At 38.3% G+C, this 18606-nt stretch overlaps 1 protein-coding gene across 1 annotated transcript; it reads left to right on the forward strand.

Moving 5' to 3' along the window:
• The first annotated feature begins 116 nt into the window (after positions 1-116).
• MYEF2 (myelin expression factor 2) lies at positions 117-18202 on the forward strand. The gene is made up of 17 exons (XM_075045235.1): positions 117-415; positions 4937-5166; positions 6379-6431; positions 7717-7724; positions 7834-7927; positions 8793-8984; positions 9660-9813; positions 10233-10282; positions 10369-10432; positions 10584-10685; positions 10885-10935; positions 11011-11079; positions 11366-11464; positions 14450-14521; positions 15737-15945; positions 16056-16107; positions 17961-18202. Exons 1-17 carry the CDS (start codon positions 186-188, stop codon positions 18122-18124), a joined length of 1893 nt encoding a protein of 630 aa, XP_074901336.1. The 5' UTR covers positions 117-185; the 3' UTR covers positions 18125-18202.
• The last annotated feature ends 404 nt before the right edge of the window (positions 18203-18606 follow it).

The raw sequence follows: 18606 nt of genomic DNA on the forward strand, positions 1-18606 counted from the left end.
GCGGCGTCGCCATGGCAACCCGTAAAGCCTCCTGGCGCGTCCCCGCGTCCCCTCCTCCCCCCGCCCGCCCGCCCGCCGCCGCAAGCCCCGTTCTCGCGAGACTTGGCCGGCCCGGCGCGGCGAGGCCGAGGCGCTCCGGGCCCTTTTCAAACCCAGCGGTAGCGGGGCCGCGGCCCGGCTACGAAATGGCGGAGAACGACAAGCCGGAGGCTGCGGCCGCCGCGCCGCAGCGCGGAGCCGAGGAGGCCGCCGCCGCCGCCGCCGGCGGCAGCCAGCCGCCGGCACAACAACAGCAACCACAGCAGCAACAGCCGCCGCCGCAACAGCAGCCGCCGCAACAGCCTCCGCGGGACGAGGAGGCGGCGGCAGCGACAGCAACCGAGAGCGGCGGGGGCAGCGCTAATGGCGTCAAAATGTGTGTGCAGGGCCGGGCCGGGCGGAGGCGGGGGGTCAGCGCGGCCGGGGAAGCGCGGGGCTGCGGCGGGCCCGCCTAGGCCGCGGCGGGGGGAAAGGCGGCCGGCCCCCTCCTCCCCCGCGCCCCGCCGGGCTCCTCCCCCGCCGGGGAACGGAGTCGCCCCGGCGCTGCGCCGCCCGAGCGCGGAGCCGGCGGTGGGTGTGCGGTGAGAGGCGGCCGCGGCCGGGGCCGAAGCGGTGGGGCGGCGAGGGAGGCATCTCCCGCCGCGGTGAGCTCCGGCGGGGTGCGCGGAGGAAGCCTGGCTTGGGTGCGGGGGAAGGTGAAGTTTCGTGGTGGACCCGCCGAGGGCTGGGCGTCTGCCTGGGGAGCTGCAGGTGCCGGCGGGCGGGAGGCTGAGCCCCAGCCGCCCCGCCGGCGTGAGCCTCCGGGCCGCTCTCACGGGCTCTGCTCGGGCCGGTTCTCACAGGACGCCGTTTCTAGGGGCGTTCTGGATCGCTTCTGGTTTTGTTTACGTTTCCACTTCTTACCGTAGTGGTGTGTTTTGCCAAGCCTTTGAACTAATCTTTGTTCACGTGGGAGAGGTAAGGCAGCCCTGTATTGATTTAATTTTTAAATACAAACAAAGCCCCCCACATATGTGCACACGCTTTTCTTGGCCTGAAAGGAACACAGTGTAAGGGAGCCAGAAGTACCGGCTCTCTAGAACAATACCGTGAATAACCTTTTACGGGTTTGGTTGTTCTTGATGTCAGGCTTCGAGGGTCGTCATTCTTTACGTGGACTAGGTTTTGGCCTCATATCATTGGAATTTCAATATCTCTTCTGATCTCATTCACATCTTGGAGGGAAGATAAATTGATAGGAGTCTCACCGTTGCAGTACATCAAAGCTGTTGAGATCTGTGAAGTTTTGACATGTTCTAAGCAGCCCAGGTCTGATACTGTTGTGTTTAAAAAATGCACGTGGGCTCAAGTTCAGTATAAAGCTGGTGGAATAAAGGCATACTTCATGCCTCTGCTTGACTCCCTGTGAAATAGTTATAAATTTCACATTACCATAAAACAGCAGTTTGTTTTGGTGGTGTGGTTTTTTTGTTCCCCCCCCCCCCCCCCCCCCCCCCGAGCCTGGCCCTCAGCTTCTAAACTACAGAAATTGTGTTTGAATTTTCGCAGGAAGATTGTGACCCTTTTGCACCTTTGAGGTATATAACATTTTATTGCCTTTTGGGGTTGCTACTGTTAAAATAATGACTTAATTTCTCTGTATCCCACCTTATGTCAGCAATTTTCTTCTTTTCCCTCCAAAAGTAATTAGAAGCAAATGAAAAATCCCAGTCATTCTGCAAGGTAGAAATCACAACTTCAAGTTCACTTTTCAAGTGAAAATAATGCAGAGTTCTTGGTAACAGAGTTTCAAATCTTCTTCTTTCACATACAGTTTCCAGTCTTCCCCAAAACACGTGTACAAGGGATTAAGCAGTCAGTGTGCAGGTGAAACGTACTACTTAAAGTATTTTGGTAACCAGGTTTGCTTAGCACTCAGATTAAATTGGAGAGGAAACCTGGTCTCAACTTCCACACTTCCCTACGTTTATTGTGTTGAGCAGTGGAACCGTTCAGTGCAATCAAGTTAAACTGATCTATGTGCTTTAGAATTGCACGTTGTGGACTTCTTGCATTTCTGTCTCTGCTGATCATCTTATTTGTATGGACACTTGTGAGCAGAGGAGTAGAAGTTTGTTTAAAAAAAATCAGCTTGTAGGGCTTTCATGTTGATTTATCTTGTGCTTATTTTTTAGGCTTCTAGTTTTGTATATGGAAAACTTGTCTTTTGTTTCCAAAACTTTACAGAAGTTCAAAGGCATTATTTTTCAAAAGGTAAAAATTGCTCTTTCTAATCAATGAGGACGTGCTGTTTTTTAAGAAATTATTGCAGACACCTCTTTTTCAACCCTAGAAATCTGCTAGTGATTTCACATGCAAATATTAGTTAAATGTATCAAATGATCAGTTCATACAAAAGCTAAAGAGTAGAAATTACTATTGGTTTTACCCCAAGGAAATGTCGGTTCCTAATTTATGAGACTGTCTTTTCTGTGATCTGTAGGTGACTAATGTGGCATTGCTTTGAATGTATTATTTGACTGAAATGATTTTTAATATTGAAGGAGGGGGGTAAGAGCTACATCTACAAAAGGATCTCTGCCTCCAGCTTGTTCACTGGCCTGTGTTGGTTTTGGCAGATGAGTTTTGCAAGAAGGATGTTTTTTTAATTAATCCTCTATTTTCAGGAGACTGACTGTGATCCCCAGACTAAGTGAAGTGTCTTCTTGTTCCCAGATTTAAGAGTATGTCAGACTCACATCCTCTGTGCTCTTTACTGGTTTGTACAGCCAGGTCTTCTAGAGCCTGTGGATTCCATATGCGGAGACCTGGCTCTTCCTGTGCACTACACTGAGCACCCAGGGGCTGTTCCATAATCCTTTAAGCAGAAAAGAGCTTAAAAGGCTAAAGAGAATCCATTGCTCTAATCTTAAAACTTAAGGAAGAACTTGGATTTTTAGTGGGGGTCTCATTGGGCAGGAGTTTTGCATTCACAAATGGGACTGGATTGGAAGGAACTGATCTGACTGGAAAACCTGATACTCTGCTCTTTCCCTGCCCTCTCCCTCCAGTTCCCTACATTGTTCCCTCCATTTCACTTCATTACACAGCCACAGAAGAATGATATTGCCAGAACAGACAGGATGGTGTGGAGGAGGGATGATGCAGAGGGAAGCTGGAGGATGCTCAAACGAGATAACTCTAAATGTTTTAAATTTTACAAATACTTAGCCCAGAGGAGTGTCCAGTTGCTAATCTTCTTTTAATCCACTTGTAAACACAAGGACTGTGAAGTTCATATCATATCAGTACTTCAAAATTTGGGAAAAAGTCATGGGAGAAATATGGATGTATTTTAATTTATTCCTCCCTGAAGAGTGCCCATGCTTGAGTAGATAATACGTTTTGCTTCCTGAAAGGCTACTTGCACGTGCTCTTGAGTGTAAGACTGCCACTTACTCGCTGTTTTGTTAATAACTATGCAGAGAGCTGAAAATACTAATTTCAATTACTCAAAATCAGTGATCTTGACATATGTTGTGGTTGTAAAACTGAAATACCTGTTTTGGCCAATTTTACACCAGAAACCTTCCAAAGAGTCAAAATGAGATAAAAACTAAGCTTTCTGAAATGTAGGAAAAATTGTAAAGATAGCAAAGTAGTTTAAGAAGGAGGGTTCACTATCAATCACTTTTGACAGTCCTGTAGGATGTTTCCTTGTAATTGTTCTAACTAAAATAAACATTTGTGTAAAATACTTTTAAAGTTTCTCATTAACTGTGGTGAGATTTGAACTTGACATTGATGTGTATCTCTAAGTAGCATCTGTTCAGTGGATCACATTTGTGTGGGTTTATCACTTCAGTTGATTCTTCCAGTTCAGCGGTTCACCTTTTTTAAAGCAACAATTCAGGCACCTTAATCCTCTGTTAGCATGCTAAATCACCTTGTGATAGTAACACTATCAAGAGTGCTAAAGAGTTTTTGATATTTCATCTAATTCTGTTCAAAGTGTATAGTTTTATCAAAGTTGAGATTTGATCTGCTTTAAAAGAGAGGAAGCAAATTTTCCCCGCATTTTTATCTAAAAATAAAAGATTTTAAAAGGAGAGCAGCTGCTGTTGCTAAATTTTGGAAAGAGTGAGGGCCAGAAGTCTATTTTGTTGTTGTTTCTAGTGGATGATACCTGGTGACTTAATTAGTCTTAGATGCAGAGCATGTCTTAATGCAGCTATTTCCTATGCATTTAGCAAGTTTTCAGACTCTAGTAGTGTTAAGCAGTGAAAGAGCATTTGTTGTTCTTAATTGAATTTTAATTTCTGTCTAAAAGCAGTCTGGCATAAATTGTGAATAAAAATAATTTATGTGGTAAATAAAATGTAACTTGATTTACAACCTATTAGAGTTGATTTTTGTATATTATTATTACACTGAATGAAGTATACCAGGCTGTTCCATAAGTTAGACCATTTCAGCGCTCACTTCTGTGGTGAATATCATGTAACTTAGGCAAGTCTGATGTGAAAATTATTGAAGCACCAAAGCATGGATGCTGTAGCTTATTTTTCAGCTGAGTCGTCGTATTTTGATATTTGTAGTCGTTTCATAGTACCACCTTGCTGAATCTTAACAGACATAGTGGCAGTGGAGTGCAACTGGAGTAGCAATATGTGCTTTCTTTACTTACAGTAGTGAATAAATCTATTATAATATTATTTTTGTTCTAGATAAGACAACTTGTTTTGGCATTAGACTGGTAACATGAGTTTATTTTTCCTAATTTGAAAAGCAGCATTTGGGTTCTAATAGCATAGGAGGTATACAGTTATATATAGGAGGTATAATAGTCTAGTGATCCAACACAAGACTAATATTTTTTTGTTTGGTGTTTTTTTTGTTTGTTTGTTTTTTAATGTAGGGATAATGATGAGACAGCAAAAGATGAGAAAGCACTTGTGAAAGAGAAGTACGTTGCAAAACCGAAGGCAATCCCTTCTCTTGGAAACAAGAATAGATTCCACCCCTATTCAAAGGACAAGAATGCAGGCACTGGAGAGAAGAAGGCTATTAATCGTAATAGAGTTTTTATTAGCAACATCCCATATGACATGAAGTGGCAAGCTATTAAAGATCTTATGAGAGAGAAAGGTAACTTATTCCTTATAATACACTCCACATAGAAAGGGGTAGAACTTAAATGCAATGTATATGTCCTTTGAGCCACACAGATTTGATTTGACTTCTTTTTGGTTTTTTTGGCCTTTACTTGGTACATCTATCTCCCTTCCTCCTCTTTCATCTGAGACAATTGCATTGCAGGGTAGGATGGGTAAATGAAGTGCTTACAATCTTCTGCCATTCTAGTGTGACAGTAGAGAGTATATGCATGACCTCATGACTTCTTAAAGAGATTGTGTTTTGTCTAGTTGTAGTCTTTGTAGTTTTTTTTTAAGGGCTATTGTATTTAAGCAACACATTTAGTGTGTTAACATGAATAATAAAGGACGTCTTTCAAAAGTTGTTTTGTATTTCTTTGGTGGAATCTGGCTGTGGAATTAACTTTGTCTGCATTGTCACTACTGCCATGACTGTTTGTCTGGAGATTTGTATTAAAAGCTTGTTACTATTGTTGCAGTTCTGATAGAGTAATCTTACTACCCCAAATGTTTTATTTTAAGTTTGGGGTAAAATAATGCTAATACATGAATTCTGTAAAAAGTTAGTTTTGTGTTTTCTTTGAAAAAAATTGATTCTTCAAAAGTAATGCAAAGCACACTTGGCTTTTAGGCTGTGAAAAATGCCAAACCCCCCCTTCTGTAACTGCTGGTTTATCTGTTGTAAGGTGACGTGACTATTTGATTGGTTTATTTACTGAAACTTCCTACTTTAGAAAGTGAGTGGCTTGCTGTGAAATATTTGATGTGTAAATTTGGTTATTATTGAAGGCAAACTTATGATTGAAGACATTCAGGTAGAAAGTCACCTTAAAACAGGTGTTGTGAGTAGGATGATAAATGTAACACTTTCCAGTGAACGTTGACGTTTCATTTGTCAGGTTAAGGGACTGTGTATATCTGAATTTGTTCACCAACTATATCATACTGGCCAAAATATGATCTGTAGTATGAATTAGGTTAAATATAGTTGTTTGTTTTTAGCTTTTGAGAATGTGGCTGCTGCATATTTCTGAAAACTAGCTAAATTATATAGCCTTTGACAGGAGGTACGCTGGTCTGGTTTTGATTGTTGGTGAATAATAGGTGCTTCTCTGTAGAGTTGTGCACAGGGGCACAGTAAAGAAAGATACTGGTGTTTAAATGCATTGTCTCTTGGTATTTTCCCTTTGTATGTCTTATGTAGTTGGTGAGGTTACATACGTGGAGCTGTTTAAGGATGCTGAAGGAAAATCAAGGGTAAGTGCCGTGGGCAACAATCTGCTAGAGGTTTAAAAGTTCCTCAGCAGTTTTATTTTTGTATAATACCTGTACCAGTTATTGGAAAGTAAGTTTCATTTTTACACTGATTTTCATTAAGATGGCCTTGAGGATTTTGTATTAGAAGTAGTCTGACCCTTTCATGCAACTCAAACTAGCTGGCTGTAAAGGACAAAATACTTCTGTAAACGTTAACAAGTGGCATTTACTTAATTCTTCTTTTTAGCCAACATCTTTGTTTTGGTACAAATTTGTTTCATATAAAGGACGTTCAATAAACCACTGATTTTATTTAAATTTTGTTAGCATAGTATTCTCTGCTTAGGGCAAATGAGTATAAAACATTAGTTAAGAATATACTGTTTGAATTGCCTGATTTGACAGCTTTGCAGGGTTGGTACTCTAAACACTGGATTAATGTATTTGCTTTCTTAAAACTAAATGGATGGATATGGTTGGTAGCCAACAGAGTGCCAGCAATGAGGCACTAAGAGTGAAGATTGTTAAAGCTCCTTTGTCTTCTTAAAAGTAGTCAAAAGTTTGGCCAATAGTAGCTCTGAACCTGCAGTGAGAACATGAGAAATGCAGGTTTGAGTCTTAACTGAGGTTGTATTAATTGTTGTAAATTACTTTCTTTAACGCTTGTTAAAACTAAAACATGCTGTTAGCTTTGCTTTACTTAAAGCAATCCTCAACTCTTTGCTTTATTAGAAGGATTCTGGTGCAGTCAATAAGGTTATTTTCTTACAAAGTAATTTCTCAATTATGCTAGTAATACTGAAGAGGTATGTAGACTCCTTGTTCATTGTACTGGTATACTTGATGTAGGTAGATTTGAATTTTGTAGTCAGTGGGCAGCTTTTAATGACACGATGAGTGTCTTGATTGGTTTTTGGTTATGTTTTTGTTTTTTGGTTGGTTTTTTTTTTTTTCTTTCCACCCTTTCCGCCCCACCTCCTCTCCCCAGTTGTCCTTACATGGATCTGTGTGGCATTTTTCTAATTCTGGTTTGGCTCAAAGAGAATAAAAGATAATATATTCTCTTGCATTTGAAAGGTATGTATGTGGAGAAAGTAGGAGAAATTCAGCTTGCCTACCAGTAAAGAGCATATATTATGGATTTTGAAGCTGAAAATAACTTGAATAGTTATTTAACAGTGAGCTGGGATCTTTAACTGGAATCTTAAATGCTCTATCATATGTGCTGATTGACTTTTTTTTTATTTTTCTCTTTACATATGATGACAAATCATCATGGATGTAGGGTTGTGGGTAAGTTTCTTTTTCTATGTCTGTAGAAACACATTACTATCCAAACATTCTGTTAATTTTAACATTTTAAACTTTATTTTAATACTCTAAATGTTTTGTTCCCTCTAAGTGTCGTTGAATTCAAAGATGAAGAATTTGTTAAGAAAGCATTAGAAACTATGAACAAATATGATCTTAGTGGAAGACCCCTGAATATTAAAGAGGTATGGTTATTGCTGCTGTTTTTATTTTGAAATAGTGAAGATACTATAACTGCTGAGATGACAATACAGTGTTTAGAGCATCTTAGTTGTGTAATTTCCAGTTTAATTTTTTATGACACTTTCTCAATGGGCTAAAATGCCTGTTGGCTTGCAGAAGGTCTTGATACTATGCCAGCTGAACTCAGAAAGTGTGTCCTAACATCAAAATAATCTAATACTGTTTTTCTTTAAAAAACCTTTAACTTCATATTCTTACCTTAGTGTCATCAGGTCTTTTCCAACCTAAATGATTCTATGTTTACATTGCTTACCTGCTTCAAAATATGAGGCAGAATGAGCTGAGTATCAGACCACTACATATGTGCAAAAATGGGGCTGGAAGTAGAGAACTCTTGCTGACTGGAAAGTGAAATTAATGTCAACATTTCTGTTGTAGTTTTGTAGTATGTGACAGTGTCTGATGCAGTTCTTTTTGTCCTGTTACAACTTTAATAATGGTATTAATAAATAAGTAAAAAAATTAAATTAAATTAATTCAGTTCTTGGAAGAAGGTGCTAGACTGACAGTCCTTTAGATTGAAATCTTTTCTACTTGTCCATAGGCTAGGTACAGCATGTGAAGTGGCAGTGCACGCTTCCTCAACAAGTGCTTTGCCAATATGCCTCAACCCTCATCTGAAAGGACCCACCTCTAGAGGTGAGGGAATTAGGTCTCCATGCTAATTCAGTTCTTGATCCCTCTGACATGGACAAGGATATTAGTTGATAATTTTGATGGGTTTATGTAGAATTTCAAATAGTACCTTTTTGTTTGTTGCCAGTCCTCTTGATGATTAAGTTGGCTTTATTTTTGCCCGTGTTTCAGGACCCTGAAGGTGAACATGCTCGTAGGGCATTGCAGCGTGTAGGAGGACAATTTGCAGGAGGACATGGACCTGATGTGGCACCTGGAATAATGAATTTACCACCTTCTATTCTCAATAATCCAAACATTCCTCCTGAGGTTATCAGTAACTTGCAGGCAGGCAGGCTTGGGTCCACTATTTTTGTTGCTAATGTAAGTTTAAAACTGTATTTTGTAACTGTAATATTTGATCTTTGTAAAACATCTTGTATTACTGCATAATTCAGTTTTTATATAAAGAGGAAATAGGAAATGTTAGTTCACAGTATATTCAACTAAAAATGCTGGCTATGTATTCAGATTTTGGACATGAAAGATATGTTAAACTCTTGAAGCTGACAGGCACTTTTAATTATTGCACAGTCATCTGGTGATTCAAAAAAATAATACATCTTTTTGCTATCTATTTCCAATTGCATTTCTTTTTTTAATTAAATATACACTTCAGTTTATCTTGCTAGTTACTTTAGACTAAATTAAACTGTTAACATTTGTTGGAAGTACTTCATAAGTTCTGTATTTGCACAAAAGACTACTATGTCTGCAAGGGCATTTGTGGGAATACAGCTGCTCTTAACAAGAACCCATCCATTTCTCAATGTTAATATGTTAATTAAAGTAAAATATATATAAGCAGTATAAATTGTTGTTTTTAGTTGACATTTTTGTACTTGGTTGCAGTGTGTGTATATTACAAAATCCTGGCTATTTACATATATCAAGCTTTTTGTGAAGCTGAAGAGTTACAACAATCTAGAAAATCTCTTCCAAATGTAATGGCAGAACAGAAATGTGCACTGAAATCACTAATGTATTTCTGTGTGTAAGCTTGACTTTAAAGTTGGCTGGAAGAAACTGAAGGAGGTATTCAGCATTGCTGGAACCGTAAAGCGTGCAGACATCAAAGAAGATAAAGATGGCAAGAGTCGAGGAATGGGAACAGTTACCTTTGAACAAGCGATTGAAGCTGTTCAAGCAATATGTATCCTTGGTTTTGAAAAATAATTGATCAAATATAGTTCAGCCTTGAATGGCCTCTGATTGATAGCGTAGTTTTGCAAGTGGAGCTTATTTGTCTTGTAGCTAGTATATAGGGACTAGAGTGTAATACTGTGCAGATTACATTTTTAATAGTGACTGATTTTACTGCTAGAGTCTAAAAAGGTGTTCCTGATAATGTTGAACAAGCTTAAAATATGTGGGAATGTGATGTGTGAAACTAACTTTTATATACCTAACAGCTTGTATAGTTTCTTTTGGCCTTTGAATTGGCATTCTGAAGATTAGGTAAGGAAAGATAAGACTCCTAAAAATGATACAGAAATAAAATAAGTTATTACAGTGATTCTTCTGAAATAAATTGTCTTCTGTAGTTGGATTCCTTGACTTGCATCTCTTCAGCTATGTTCAATGGACAATTCCTGTTTGATAGGCCCATGCATGTAAAAATGGTAAGTTGCTTACATTCCTTTCTACCTTAAAAGTCTCTGCCAAAACATTGAAAGGATCATAGCATAACATCCTTGTTTTTTATCAGGATGACAAATCAATTCCTCATGAAGATTTCCGTGTTGCAGACAGCAAAACCTCACAATTACCTCGTGAGTGCACACTCTTGTTTTCTACTCCTTGCACTTAATATATGTTGATATAGAGTCTTGGAACAGCTTAGTAGTACTTTTGCTTACTGTAGTCTCTTCATGATAACAGGAGAAAATCTTCCTCCTGGTGATACTTCTTTTTGTTTTCAAGGTGGTCTTGGTGGCATTGGTATGGGACTTGGACCAGGTGGACAGCCCATCAGTGCAACACAATTGAGCATGGGTGGTGGAATGGGGAGCATGGGTCCAGGAGGTAAATCTCTGTTCTTCATTTGTAAGTTTTACAGAGCTTTAGGTTTAAAATTGTCATTTCTGTGTTTGGAAGATTGACATACTCTTGACAAAGCAAGCCTTGTGTAATGTGCTTTTGAGATGTTAACTGTCTTTGTGTTTCCTAAATCCCTTAGGATCTTACCTGTCTTCTAAATGGTGTTTGTCTTTTTGGTTTAAAGGTATGGGAATAGACGGTCCAGGATTTGGCGGAATGAATAGAATGGGAGGCGGTATGTGCAGTGAAGTTCTTTGCATTAAGTATTTTTTTTAATATTATATAGAAAACACTCTTCCTTATTTTACAGGACTTCCTGGATTTCGTGGAATGGAAGGAATGCCTAATATGGGAGGATTTGGAGTCAGCCGAATGGGAGGTAGGTAAACACTGTTCCCGTACACTTAGTAAGTTTGCTAATGCTTATTTATTAAAAGCTCTTACTTTAGGGATGGGTAATGTAGATGGGTTCAAAGGAAATACAGTCAGTGGCATGAATGAAGGCATAGGAACTGGTGTGGGAGTTAAGTATTTAATAGGTGTGTCTGATGTGTGCGTTAAACCTACTTCTATTTAAACAAGCATCTGTGAAACAAGTGTTGTATGAACATCAACCTAAATGTATATAACAGAATATTTCTGGTTTTTTGCTTTGTTCTCTGTAGAAATGTTCCGTGGTGGAATGGGAGGAAACATGGACAGAGATTTTGGTCGGGGTGATGTGGCATTGAACCGTGGTTTTGGAGATTCTTTTGGAAGGATGGGTATGGTAACTGTTAAATTTCCTGTGGCAAATTGCAACATAGTATTGGAAGACTTACACTAAAAGAAGAGGAGACCTGGTTTCATTTGGTCATCTTCCTTTGTCCCCTCTCCCCCAGTCATTACTATAAGGATGTATTCTGAGCATTTATTATAGCCAGTGCTTAGGACCGAGGTTAAAGTGTGGGTGTTTTTTTCCATCTGTAACATATAAACAAAATAGCAGTTTGAGGAAAGCTTTTAGCTTAATACTGTTAACTTTGTAAGGTATTAAGTCTTTTTGGTATTAAAGTATATGCTTCTGGTAATCCTGAACAAGCTGCCCAGGAGCCTGCTTTTGCAAATGCATGCTGGAAAACTGTTTTTACTGCAAATAAGGTAATGTTGGATAGGAACGGTGAATTTTGGTGCCCTCTGTTTTCTTCCTGCATTCTGAGCTCAGGCAGCTCAAAGGGATTTATTGGCCTTTTCTGTAACTGAGCCAGCTTTGTTTTATTTATAGATGATGTCTTGTTGACAAAGTTCATTTTATTACTTTCGGGTTCCCTCAAATGAAATAATCCTCTGTCTTAAGAGGCCTGGAGGTGCTTAGCAGTAGAGCCTTCTTGCACTTTGTTACCATACTGTTACTGGGATGAATGCATTACAGGAGACAGGTTTTCTTCCTCCTCCTCCCTGTTTTTCTCCCTTTCCCCCTCCCTTAATTCCCCACTGTGAAAGAGAAGAGCTGCTAAGAGCATAAGGTTCATCTGGTCTAAAAGTTGAATTTTTTTCTTTCCTTTTTTTTTTTCTTCAATTTGGGCAAGTCATAACAAAGGATAACTCTTGTGCTTCTCTTCGAGCACTGGTAGTTGTCTAGAAGTGATAAGAATGCAATAAGGTTGTCAGCTGAGTGAGTTAGTCTTAATGTCTTGGAATTAACATCTTGGAAATCAAGTGTATGCTTTCACTATGTCTACTTGCAACATAGGCTAAACATCTGTTTCTTGAGTGAAAATCCAAAGCCACTTCAGTTATAAATGTTCATGCAACCAATAGACTTCCAAGTCTTCTGGTAACACACATTGGTTTTGAAATACATGATCATGGCCACTGTGAGAAACTGATGTGGGAATCATTCAGTAGATCCAGCAAGCTTCAGCTTATAACCTGTTAGCAATCTTACAATTTTAATACTGTTCTGAGAACCAAGATAAGGGTTTCCCAACTTATCCTTAAATAATGGAAGGAAATTGTAGGGATTTACAAATATAGTAGTTAACAGATGTTGTGTTTAATCAGGGAAGACCTTGGTGTACTCCGATTACAATATTTAGGTTAATGGTATCTTAAAAGGAAATGCTGTGACTACATTTGGCTTTAGTACTCTGCCAGTTTCAAGGAGGGTAACTTGAGACAGTCTTTGAATGGGCTATGGCATCAATTAGTGAAAATGAGGATGTTTGATTTGCAGCAGAATTGTTGGAGTTGCCATTTAAATTGCCAAAATTTTGCAGTATCCAAAAAATCAAAGGTTGTGTCATAGAGCATCTCTGAGCATATAATTTTTTGTTGGTGAAAAGCCAGTGGGGGAAGAAGTACAGGTAAAGGATGTCTCTAAGGTCAGAAATAGCTGAAATCTTACTTATTAGGATTATTTGAGCTTTCAGGTTGTTTTTTTGGTCTTGTTTTGGGTGGTTTGGGGATTTTTTCTGTTTGTTTTGTTGTTTTGTTTTTGTTGGGTTTTTTTTTTTCCTTTTTTTGAAGTGCATGTTACGTTGTTGGGGAGACTTTTTTTTTCCCCCTTTTAGAAGAGAGTGGATGTAACTGGGATGCACTCACAAACAACTACGGTTTTCTAGCTCTGTGAAAGTGGGGATTTTTTTTTTCCCCTACAATCCTTTTTAAGGGTAAAAAGCCAGTCATGTTGACAGCAATCTCAAAATTTGACTTAGTGTTTCGCTGCAAGACCCTCTCTGGCCTAATGAATAAGTATTAAGATCTTCCTCGTATGCAAACTGTTGGCTGAAGTACCGGGAGTAATCCCGCTGGTATTGAAAATCAGTAGTTTTTTTTAAACAGGCTAGTCCATATGTTTTGAGGTCTTGGTATGGCTATGACAGTCTGTTGTCTAAGAGGAGACAAATATTTCCCACAAGAGACTGGCAGGGAACAATTGTTGCTGTTTTCAACCATGTGGAGAAAACACATCTAATGGAAGACTGAGCAGTGACCTTTTTTTAGATATTAAAACAATGGCATCTAGCCTAAAGACGACAGTTATTGATCTATTTTGCCATAAGTAAAAACTGAGCTGTTTCCTTTAGATATGAAAATCGAGCAAGAAAAATGCAGCTGACAGTTCCACTCTGTTCTGCAGTGACAGGAATGTAGTTCTTTTGAGCTTCTGCAATTCTAGAAGCTCCTTTGGGATTACTTTCCTGAATATTAGCACTTCAGTGAAAAGAATTCTTTTTACTGCACTCCAGAATCAGTCTCTGATACCATTCTGGAGATTCCATGGTTCTGGCAAATAGCTTTTATTAAGTATCAATTCCCTTTCTTTCTCACTAAATTCCATCAATTCACTCTTCATATGCAGTAAAGACAGACATTGGGAGAGCTGCTCCTAGCTTTTACATTGGTTTCTTAAAAATGGGAAAAACTAGGGCAAATAAGATGAACCCTTCAGTTTTGAGGCTGTTCTTCCCAATGTGAGAAATGGCTCATTTAGTTTTAAGATGTTTGTGCTGCTGGTAGACTGTCAGAGGGGAGAAGAGCTAGAAAGAAATCAGAGCAGCTTAAATCCCATAATAAAGAAGGAGGAACTAATGTTACTTACTGGATGTTTCCTATTTAGTTTGAATAATAAAGGCACATGTTAAAGTATTCTGTAGAAAAGAATTGCCAGGTAACAATGAGATCAGTGCACTTCATCAGTGTGTGCTTTGCTGCTGTTGTCACTAACTGGTGTTTTCAGTGTATGTCACTTTTTTTTTTCTGTTTAGGTGGTGCAATGATTGGTGTTTTTGCAGGAGGAATGGGAGCGCCTAGCATGGGCCCAGTAAGATCTGGAATGAGTAGGTTAACTTGTTTCAATAGAATGTAAATGCATAGGCAATGTAACGATACGGTGTACATGTAATTGTATCGGATGATTTTGTTGTAGTGTAGTGTCTTGCCAGTGTTGGAAGAAGTAGAAATCTTGTTGCATGTGACTGCGAGTCTAATAGTTTTTGAAGCTGTTTTGTTGAGATAAAAGTTCAGAGGAAAACTTGCTAATATGGTCTTTCCCTTAATCTTAGTTTTGAAATGGTTTTAACTCCTGGTTTGGAGGAAGAAGTGATTCAAGTAAACTTGTGTTCCAGAAAAAAGAGAAATAGGCACAGTTATTTGTGTGAACCTAATGAAGTTGAACTTCAGTAACCTCTCATCATTGAAATAAAAAATCAGCCTTGAATTTCAGATTATCACTCAGTTTAATTTTGTGCAAAGCTCCAATACTGAGTTTGTATTACAGCAAAAGTCTGAGTTCCTCAGGCTAGAGCAGATGAGAAACTAAAATCTTGCTGTTGGCAATCTTGAGAGGCATAAGGCTTAAAGAGAAGGTCCCTCATGAATGATCTCGGTAGTTTTGCTTTACATTAATTTTTTAATTATGAATCCAGAAAGATTATAATAGGATATTTGAATGTCATTGATCTTAGTTCTTTATATAATATACATTAATATATTTCATTGCATGTGTCGTAGGAAAGTCCATGCTCTTTACAGTACTTGCAGTAACATTTGTTCTCTGCAAAATATGCTTTCTTCAGAAGATTGTGTCATTAAGTGTGGCTGCATTAAGTAAAGCTGAATGTGAATGCAGGAAGCAAAATAAACAATAGTGTATACGGTCAAATTATCTGTATCTCAACATTGCTGCAGTTATTTACTTGATCTCTTTTTGGTACAGAGTATCAGATTTTTATTAATTAAACTGTACAGCCTTTAAATCTTAATTCTTTACTTGTGTTCAACATTTTCCTACATTAGATGGTGTGACTAAGCTTGATGCAGTTTGTTTTTTACTTTTAGAACTGACACTATGTATCTTCTAATACTTTGGCTTAAAATACTAGCCATGCTACTAGATAAATCACTGTGCATGTATGAAGTTATGTTTTGTATTACAGCAGTTTCATTAAAGCTATTTTTCTCCAGACACAAAAGAATTTTTTATTTTATTTTTCTTGTGCATCTATTACGAAAAAGAGATTTTTATTTTATCCTACTTTTCTTTTTCTGTGTAGGTGGTGGAATGGGTGGTATGAACAGTATGGCTGGAGGAATGGGAATGGGGATGGATCGGATGAGTTCTGGTTTTGATCGAATGGGACCAGCTATGGGTGGAGGCCTGGACAGGAACATCGATATCGATCGAGGATTTGTGCCTGGCCCAATGGGAAGTGGCATGAGAGAGAGATTAGGCTCTAAAGGCAACCAGATATTTGTGAGAAATGTAAGCATTTGAATACATAGAAACCATGAGCTTACTTTGTGTGCATGTTTGATGACATGCTCTTTTTCTCTCTGTACTATTTTGTTATTAATAATGCTTTTATATTCTAGCTTCCTTTTGACTTGACCTGGCAGAAGCTAAAGGAGAAATTCAGTCAATGTGGTATGTATATGAATCTTATCCCTGCTCAGCTCCATCGACTTCATGTTTTAAATGGTGTTCATTAGATAAGGAGAGGAAGACAAGGTTGTTGCGTAATCCTTAAGAAGAGTCTGGCTAGCCTAATCTTTCTTATTTACCCCACCTTTCCTGAGTTATATAAATAATTTTTAGGCATGACATAACACATGAGACCAAGGTACAGTATGGGTTATGTTGGCTCTCAGTGTTTATCTGCTATAAACTTTAACCCATTCCATTAATAAAATTACTTTTTGAGCTTTTTCTTTTTTGAAGCAGGTATTGTGTATCCTCTGACCAACACAGAGTATATAATGTAGCATTTATTTTGAGGCAAATGCATGCAGGGGCCTGGGCCTGTCCAGGTTGTGCATTACTTCCAGAAATGGTGCTGCATCAAATCAGAGTTAGTAATTTTGCCAAAGTGGCGATTTGTTTTTTTTGCAAATAGATGATCCTGATTAGCATATTTGCAGGCTGTAACGCTTCCACTTTTATGTTAAGAAATAAAGGCCCTTTTTATGTAAGATAAAGGATTGCTACAAATATCCAATAATTCTTTTTATCTAATTCAGAAAAGTTGTCTTCTCACAGAAGTGAATGAAAAATGAAGCTTGGGTGTAGAAATATGATTGTTTTGTTTTGAAAATGCACTTTCAGAACGGAAAGCTCTAACTGAATTACAGGATAGCTTTTCTTATTTTGGAGAGACAGAAAAGACAAATAATTTAAAACATACTACTGATACCTAAGACAGTCTTCATACAGCTATTAGCGGATTTGACATAAATTAGAACTCGCAGTACAGCAATGAAAAATTTTTAGGTGTTCAGATTTTTTTTTTTGCAGCTGGAGGATATAGCAAAACAGGTTCTCTCTCTCTTTTTTTTTTTTTTTTTTTTTTTTGTCTTAACTGCCTGGGCAACTTTCAGATAGTTGAGAATTTTTCCTTGGCAACTAACAGATGTAGGGATTATTTTGAATTGTTTTTAAGAATTATAAGCACAAATATTAGCAACAGACTGTATTCATGCCCATATTGTAAGGAAATATAAAGACCATGTCTCCATGTGTTCAATTTCTTTCAATGAAAGTCCAGTCTCCTATTATATGGTATTTAAAAATAAAAACCTATGTATTTTAGGGAAAAGTTTCTTGTTCCTAGTGGCATTTGGGGGCTCAGGAGTGGTGTGCTACAACGTACCATAAGCAAAAACTCATTAGCTCCAGGCACTGAACATTCTCTGAGGTACCAAGATACTTAAATAAAAATGTTGCCTCATCAGTTGAGAACCTCAAGAAAACACTGCAGGAATTGAATAGTGCATGCTACTTTTCCACCACTCCTAACCTGGTAACTTTACTGTTTTAAAGGCTCTAAGTTTGCTCTGCAGCTTATTTACAAAATTGCTTGATTGTTGTGATTGCTTGATATGTTGCTGTGATGAACATGGTGGACTGGATTGAACTATAATACAGTTAATGCCTGTCAGTGGTCACACTTCTGGCAGCATTGGTAAATGAAACACAAAACTTTCCCTTAGCCTTATAGGGCATTTTGTTTCAAACCTGAGGTCAAATACAGGCACACTTCATTTTACACTAGTGTAAAGGAAAGATCTGAAACAGTGGATCTTAATTTGGATTCTTCACTGCTGTTTTGCCCTGTCACCTTTCCTGAATGAGTGAATATACCATCAGTCTGAAAGTGCTGATATTATCATATGTCCCCCTAGATCATATTTAAAAATGCTTTTTTATCACTTCTGATGAGTTCTTTAAGTTGTTAGTGCACTGAAGACTTGAAATAACTGCTGTTTAACTTATTTATTCAGGTCATGTAATGTTTGCAGAAATAAAAATGGAGAATGGAAAATCAAAGGGCTGTGGAACAGTCAGATTTGACTCACCAGAATCTGCTGAAAAGGCCTGTAGGATAATGAACGGCATAAAAATCAGTGGCAGAGAAATTGATGTACGCTTGGATCGCAATGCATAATTTAAAACTGTGTGTTCAGGAACATTCCTATGTCTGTTTAGCTTCTCTATCCTAGTAAGTCATTTTTAGTAACATTGTATGCTTACAAAAGCTGTAAAAAGGAACTTTTAAATCCCACCAGCCTTTAACAGTATAGTGTTTAATATACTGTGATACTTGTTAACTGAATCTTACTATGTTTGGTTTTTAAAGACAATTTGCCTGATTTTTGTTGTTTTTTTAGAGGCACTGAGCACCTGCAGGTCCCTGTAGACCATAGAAGCTTTGGATGCTCAGCGCCTTTGGAAAATTAGGCCAAGTGTCTCTAGTCATTCAGTTTAAATGAATGGTTATACTGTTTTTAATAAAATAAGCCATTTTCTCTGTTAATCTCAAGATTGCATAGTGGGATTTGTTTAGTGTTTTCTGATTTTCTCCCCCACCCCAGCGTGTATCAAAATTGTAATGTAAAAATTAGATGTCTTTTTTTCAGAATTTTGGTT

The sequence above is a fragment of the Buteo buteo genome, chromosome 13 (assembly GCF_964188355.1).
Source record: "Buteo buteo chromosome 13, bButBut1.hap1.1, whole genome shotgun sequence".
Taxonomy (NCBI): domain Eukaryota; kingdom Metazoa; phylum Chordata; class Aves; order Accipitriformes; family Accipitridae; genus Buteo; species Buteo buteo.

Coding starts and splice junctions, on each gene's coding strand:
- MYEF2 (XM_075045235.1), top strand. CDS start 186: ATGGCGGAGAACGACAAGCCGGAGGCTGCGGCCGCCGCGCCGCAGCGC. Junction 5,167..6,378: donor AGATCTTATGAGAGAGAAAG/GTAACTTATTCC, acceptor TGTCTTATGTAG/TTGGTGAGGTTACATACGTG. Junction 9,814..10,232: donor TGAAGCTGTTCAAGCAATAT/GTATCCTTGGTT, acceptor GCATCTCTTCAG/CTATGTTCAATGGACAATTC.